The sequence below is a fragment of the Osmerus mordax genome, chromosome 25 (genome assembly GCF_038355195.1).
Source record: "Osmerus mordax isolate fOsmMor3 chromosome 25, fOsmMor3.pri, whole genome shotgun sequence".
Lineage (NCBI taxonomy): Eukaryota > Metazoa > Chordata > Actinopteri > Osmeriformes > Osmeridae > Osmerus > Osmerus mordax.
Window position 1 is genome coordinate 559,645 of NC_090074.1, and position 7,614 is coordinate 567,258.

A 7,614-nucleotide genomic window follows, 5' to 3' on the forward strand; every position below is an offset into this window, starting at 1 on the left:
GCCTGGTGCCTGGTGCCAAAAAAAGACTTCCAATTACCAGCACTTACTTTCCCCGGCGGCAGTTTTGCTTCCAGCTGTGAGGGGGCTTAGGAGAACTTGCGGGAGAGAATCGTACACCTGCGAGTCTCAGAGGCCTCCTCGTGGCATGGCTTCGACCTCCCCACCGCCCCCATCTGGCAGTGTCCACGCCCCGCGTCCCCCGCCTCCACCGGGGGGGGGGGGGGGGGCAGCCAGCCAGCCAGCCTGGACACAGATGTTCAGCACTGGGAGTAACACTGGTGGCACCTCACATCTCTCTGTCCATCACCCAGGATGAATGCAGGTGTGGGAGGGCACCGGTCGAGTCTCTCTGTTCAGGAGGAGTCAGACATCAAGCCTGCCTGACACCTCCTCCTCTGAGGCCTGGGCGCTGTCGTCAGACCGGCTGGAACAGCAACACACTCGGCAGCTGGCCTCTTCCCGGCTTGACATCTCCGGTCTTCATTTCCCTGGATGTTTGCTGGTCCTAAGATCTAGCTGGGAGGCCCCTACCAGTGCAGCTAAGACCTGCGTGGTGTTTGCAGTCTGAGCACATCCTGTAGTGGGGCAGTAAAACATAACAAGTCATTGAAATAAAGTTATGATCTACTGAGCACATTGAATAAAGCATGTGTTCAGTAGGAATGGATCCCAGGACAGTTCTGTCGTGTTTATTGGACACCTGAGAACTCATTAGAAGATGTAGTTGAGGAAATAAACAACATGCAGTCACTGCTGTATAACGATCTTCTCTGGGACGTTTTATCACTTGGTTGTTATAGTTGGTTTACTGCAAAGATAAAATCTTTGATTTGGTGTGGAAGAAAAGGTCTTCTCATGATCCAGTCTGGAGATGTCTACACTGCTCTCGCTTTCTGATTTCTAATTTCTGCGGCAAAACCAGCAGCAAACTCTGCATCCTGCAGGTCTAATCCTGCTTTGATGCAAGTGAATTCATGTTAACAGTGATTATGTGCTATCTTGTTTTCAACAGAGATGGCAAAAGTACACACATCCTTCACTACAGTATACATTTTTTTAACCTTTCAAATCATATATTTTTTTTATCCTTTAAAAAAAATAAATTTATTCAACCTTTCAAATATTGTTTTGCCGAAACTTTTCCTCACACAACACGACACAAAATTCTGTCGTTTATTCTCAACATTTTATGTATATTGTACTTTTTTCAAATTTTATTTTGAAAGAATGTTGAGAAAAAAAACGATAAACCTTTGGTGTCGTGTTGTATGTGATAGCTAGCTGTTATTTTCACAAATATTTGTTGACTTTCAAATCTTTAAGTATTCAATTCCCATATCTGGTCTTCAAGACCGTTCAAGTCAGCTTGTTCTTTTGACACCTTGTGTCATTGATGCAGCACACTGGAGGCAAATTCCTCCTTGTAAAATGTTGTAAGTCTGTAATAATGGGAGCATGACTGTGTGTCTCTCAGTGGGGGTTCGTTGTGCTTCCTTGAAAACAAGATATGGCAGAAAACAGGCAGAAAACAGACAGAAAATTGGAAAGGTATACAATACTCTTGAGCAGATGATTGGAGTGGTTATTGAATCTCCTTCTATCTCTCCCCCTCTCTCTTTCCTTCTCTCTCTCCCATCTCATAAATATACATGTGTGTGTATGCCTGTGTGTGAAAAAAAGAGTTCTTCATGTCTTGTGGCTCAAGTGTGTGTCCAGCGCAGAGTCTGTGCCTGCAGCTGGTGTATTTGACAGAGGGAGAGAGCAAGAGAGCGAGAGAGCGAGAGAGCGAGAGAGGGAGAGAGGAGAGAGGGAGAGAGGGAGAGAGGGAGAGAGGGAGAGAGGGAGAGAGGGAGAGAGGGAGAGAGGGAGAGAGGGAGAGAGAGCGAGAGAGGGAGAGAGCGAGAGAGGGAGAGCTCATCCTGCCTCTGCTGCGATTACGTTGTCATTCCTGGGAAAGGAGGAAAGATCAGACTGACACCAGCACCAGAAAGGCTCAGCCTGTCCTCAGCCCCACGCAGATCATCTACATGCATTCCTCTCACCTCCACATCCACAACAGAGCTACTTGAAGGGTTAGGGTTGAAGGGTTAGGGTTAGGGTTGAAGGGTTACTGTTAGGGTTAGGGCTAGGGTTACATGAAGGGTTACTGTTAGGGTTAGGGCTAGGGTTACATGAAGGGTTACTGTTAGGGTTAGGGTTGAAGGGTTAGGGTTGAAGGGTTAGGGTTAGGGTTGAAGGGTTACTGTTAGGGTTAGGGTTGAAGGGCTAGGGTTACATGAAGGGTTACTGTTAGGGTTAGGGTTAGGGTTACATGAAGGGTTACTGTTAGGGTTAGGGTTACATGAAGGGTTACTGTTAGGGTTTAGGGTTGAAGGGTTACTGTTAGGGTTAGGGTTGAAGGGTTACTGTTAGGGTTAGGGTTGAAGGGTTACTGTTAGGGTTAGGGTTGAAGGGTTAGGGTTACATGAAGGGTTACTGTTAGGGTTAGGGTTGAAGGGTTAGGGTTAGGGTTACTTGAAGGGGTTAGGGTTAGGGTTGACCGGTTAGGATTAGGGTTATTTCAAGGGCTAGGGTTAGGGTTTAAGGAATGAAGGGTTGAAGGCCTTTAAGTGGACGGACGATGCTCGCAGATCCCACATTCCTCCCTCTAGATCGCCTCTCGATCCCCACCCTGTGGGCTCCTTCGTCTCCAGGCTGTGGACTCACCCCAGGCCGGCTGCTGGTGAGCTGCCTGTGCAGAACGCTCCAGCTCAGCTGCCTCATGAATGGAGGATCCCCTCAGACGAGGCGGTCTGGGAGGTGACGCTGGAGGGGGTCGTCACGCCGGCTTTGTAGCCGCCACGCTCCGCATTGTTCTCTGTGTGTGGCTGGAGGACAGGGACCTGATGGAGGACAGGGACTGATGGAGGGCCGGGACTGATGGAGGGCCGGGACTGATGGAGGGCCAGGGGTCGGTAATACGAGCCACGCTGAAGCTGTCAGAGGGCCCTCACTCCTCCTGGACTCCTGGGGACAGAGGGCTTCACACATCAACACCTACAACCAACACAAACCTTCAAGCTTATTTTAAGGACGTTTGTGTGTGGACACGACACAAGCGCACACACACACACACACATCTGTATATCAACACTGAGAAAAACAATCTTGATTAACAGACCCACTCCCAAGCCTGCACATGGAAACATTGAAATAGATAGCCATGCATCACGTACATGTCTGCCAGCAGACACTAGCTCATGGATGGGCATAATGACCATTTCTGACCCACACACGCACACACACTCAAGCATACACACACACACAATTACTCAAGCATGCATACACACACTCACACACACACTCAAGTATGGCATGTTGACACGTTCATGCATACACATGCACACACACAGGACTACACGTATGCATGCACCTGCATGTCATGCATACGGCAGGCTCTAGTGATTCTCCAGTCTCCACTAACCAAACCTTACAATCCTCCAGGCGATCTCTCCTTCAGCTGAAGCTGAACTCAAACGCCTGCAGTCTTGTCTGACTGTGGTCAGAAACCAGTTGACAGATACGTGAGTGGTGTGTCAGTCTTGATGGCTAAATAAATCTCATTAGCTTGATATTTTTTGTTTTTCCTTTGAAGGCCAGACATCTGCTCTCCTCCTTCATCCTGAGATGAGAAGACAGTTGAAGCCATCTCGAGCAGTCGACCAAACAACAGCAGGTGTCGCCATTTGTAGTAATATTCTTTTGTACCTTTCATGAATCGAAAAAAAGTGATGACATGGATCTATTAATAAAAGGCATGTTCTGTAAAAGTGCTGACAGTACGGAGAGGGGAGTCTAGGAACTGAAAATGATATTATTTTAACCAATAACTGTGCCGAGCAAGATGAAGATATCACTAATCTATTCAGGATTAGTAAAATTGTGCTAGACAACTATTCCCTTATACAGAATTGAAAAAAAAAATCTAATTTCTATTGAACATTTCACATGCCGGTCAGCTGACAGGAAATCAATCTGATGTCACAATAATGATGTTCTGAAAACATGAAGAATGTCAAATTACACCCAGAACCAGGGAGCAGAACCAGGGAGCAGAACCAGGGAACAGAACCAGGGAGCAGAGTGTGTTGTTGTTGTGTGAAGAGAGCTCGTCAAATGATCCTCTGGTTAGAATGAAGTCATTAGGACTAGAAGGAGCAGCAGGTAGAGACAGCGCTCGGCTGGACGTACGCTTGTTTATTTGACTGCATATGTGTGTGCTTTACTCTGCCTGTGTGTGTGTGGACACACCATATGTGCATCTGGTGTGTGGCCACGTGTGCGTTACTGTGAGCATGTATGTGTGTGTTAGGACAGTGACAGTATAGTCCCCTAACCCTCACGCCCCCCACCCCAGGGATGATTATTAATCCAATAATTAAACATTTATTGCCAACAGCACCTGCTCTTCCTCTCTCCCCCCAAGCCCCTGGGACCCCATCACTCTGGTCCAGGAAGGGAATAGGAGAGAGAGAGAGAGAGAGAGAGAGAGAGAGAGAGAGAGAGAGAGAGAGAGAGAGAGAGAGAGAGAGAGAGAGAGAGAGAGAGAGAGAGAGAGAGAGAGAGAGAGAGAGAGAGAGAGAGAGAGAGAGAGAGAGAGAGAGAGAAGATCGTCAGCGACAGAGATGGAGGGAGGGATTGATAGAGACGGAAAAGATCGGCAGGGATAGGGAGGGAGGGAGGGACAGGAGGAGGGAAAAGGGGAGGGGTAAAAGAGCAGCAGTGAATCGGCGAGGGTCATCAGATCTCGGGATTCTTCCACAGGAGAGAGGTGTTTTGTGTGTGGTGTGAAGTTATGTGATTCCAGAACAAAAGAGAGCAGAGGAGGGGCAATCCGACACAGAGAGAGAAAAGGAGGAGAAGAAAGACAGAGTGCTTCCTGGTGTGACGACCCCGCAGAGGCAGAACTCTTCATCAAAGAACTGGACTTTATTTGTTTTCACCCAAAAAGTCTGGAAAGATGAGCTGACATATCTACAGAATTAAGTTGACAATTCCAATCAAGTTTTGTAATAACATGGACACTTCTACTCTACTCGACTGCTTCTGCTGAAGAAGGCTAAATATAAAGAACAGAAAGATTCGGCAGCACCAAACATCACACAGTCTTTCCCCTCAAGAGAAGAGAGAGGGAGAGAGTAAAGGAGCAGGTTCTCGGAGTCGGAGAGGTTCTCCTCTCCAGCAGAAGGAGTGAAAATGCTTCGCTACCTGATTAAAACTCTGCTCCAGATGAACCTGTTCACAGACAGCATGAGGGATCCTTCCAACAGCAGCGACCTGCTCTTCAACAGCTCTCTGCCCTCCTTCAACACCTCCTTCCTGGAATGGGGCAACTTCACCAGCTTCAACGGTGAGTTTCCTTCCCGAAGCGCTGTGACAGCTCTGCTCTCAGCCGCTGGCATCCCCCTCTTCTCTCCCTCTCCTCTCCTCTCCCTCTCCTCTCCTTCTCCTCTCCTCTCCTTCTCCTCTCCTCTCCTCTCCTCTCCCTCTCCTCTCCTCTCCTCTCCTCTCCTCTCCTCTCCTCTCCTCTCCTCTCCTTCTCCTCTCCCTCTCCCTCTCCCTCTCCCTCTCCCTCTCCCTCTCCCTCTCCCTCTCCCTCTCCCTCTCCCTCTCCCTCTCCCTCTCCCTCTACTCTCCTTCTCCTCTCCTCTCCTCTCCTCTCCTCTCCTTCTCCTCTCCCTCTCCTATCCTATTTATCTAGCTGTTTCCCATTAATAAACCACTGACACCTACTTCTCAGCTTGTCTATTATCCTGTCTTCCCTTCTCTCCCCCAATCTTTTTCTTTTCTTCTCCCTCTGTTTCCCTCTGTCTTTCTTTCTCTCTTTTTCCGCTCTCTCTCTCTCGCTGAGGTTGTGTAGTCCTGTGTAAGGGAGATGGGGGTCCCTGCTGTCCTATTCATGCAGCCTAGCTCTCTCTCCGTTCCTCCTATTGTCTGGTCTCCACCAGTGAGTCATCGCCTGGTGCCTGGTTGGAGGTCTGTTGTCATGCTAATGTGCTGAGTGAAAGGAGAAGGTACTCGTGAGGAAAAGTCATACTTGTCGTCAAAAAAGATCTCATGAAAGTCAGCGTGAAATTTGAATGTCATGGAAGTGTGTTTGAGTTCTTTCAAAAAAGTATTTGTCAAATCTACTGTGAGTGTTTTAAAAAGACATTTTTCGTACCTACCTGTGCTGTTAGCTCAAGTGGAGACCAGCTTTCCTGACTCGGTTAAAACACAAACCTAAAACTTCCAGGGGAATTAGAAAAATCTTAATATAAAAAATCATGGTTTATAAATTACAATTATGAGAAAAGAATCTGCACATTTAAAACTATCTGAAAGAGTATTTATACACTTCCCTCATATGCACGGTCACCGTGGTTACAAATCCAACCTGTCACCGTGGTTACACACCTTACCTTTGTAGTAAACTTTGTGTTGGGTTTTGTATGTGTGTGTGATGAGGAGGGTCTGTGTGTGTGTGATGAGGAGGGTCTGTGTGTGTGCGTGTGTGTGTGATGAGGAGGGTCCGTGTGTGTGTGATGAGGAGGGTCTGTGTGTGTGTGATGAGGAGGGTCTGTGTGTGTGTGTGTGTGTGTGTGATGATGTTTGTGTGGGCGGAGCTAATCTGAGTCTGTGGTGAATCACCTTGGAGGTGGATCCTTAATGAACTACCCTGCTCTGTCTGCATGTCTCAGCTGAAATCAATGCTACATCTGGTCAACACTCACACACACGCGCGGACTGTTTGTGTGTGTGTGTGATGGACAGCGAAAGTGTTGAGGTATAACAGTAGAGTCTGATGGACAGAGAGAGTGTTGAGGTAGAACAGGAGGGGTCTGATGGACAGAGAGAGTGTTGAGGTAGAACAGGAGAGTCTGATGGACAAAGAGAGTGTTGAGGTAGAACAGGAGAGTCTGATTGACAGAGAGAGTGTTGAGGTAGAACAGGAGAGTCTGATGGACAAAGAGAGTGTTGAGGTAGAACAGGAGAGTCTGATGGACAGAGAGTGTTGAGGTAGAACAGGAGGGGTCTGATGGACAGAGAGAGTGTTGAGGTAGAACAGGAGAGCCTGATGGACAAAGAGAGTGTTGAGGTAGAACAGGAGAGTCTGATGGACAAAGAGAGCGTTGAGGTAGAACAGGAGGGGTCTGATGGACAGAGAGAGTGTTGAGGTAGAACAGGAGGGGTCTGACGGACAGAGAGAGTGTTGAGGTAGAACAGGAGGGGTCTGATGGACAGAGAGAGTGTTGAGGTAGAACAGGAGGGGTCTGATGGACAAAGAGAGTGTTGAGGTAGAACAGGAGAGTCTGATGGACAAAGAGAGTGTTGAGGTAGAACAGGAGAGTCTGATGGACAAAGAGAGTGTTGAGGTAGAACAGGAGGGGTCTGACGGACAGAGAGTGTTGAGGTAGAACAGGAGGGGTCTGACGGACAGAGAGAGTGTTGAGGTAGAACAGGAGGGGTCTGACGGACAGAGAGAGTGTTGAGGTAGAACAGGAGGAGGAGCAGGAGGGAGTGGAGGTACGTCAGCCTCAGGATGCAGCTGGTCACAGCTGGTCAGCATGTGTTGGTGAGAGAGTTTCTTTCTGT

At 48.2% G+C, this 7,614-nt stretch overlaps 1 protein-coding gene across 1 annotated transcript in view; it reads left to right on the top strand.

Moving 5' to 3' along the window:
* The first annotated feature begins 5,235 nt into the window (after positions 1-5,235).
* robo3 (roundabout, axon guidance receptor, homolog 3 (Drosophila)) overlaps positions 5,236-7,614 on the top strand; it is a 51,802-nt gene continuing 49,423 nt past the window's right edge. Inside the window, 1 exon segment of the mRNA XM_067228571.1 lies at positions 5,236-5,389. Within this exon segment, the coding sequence (XP_067084672.1) occupies positions 5,236-5,389 (154 nt within the window).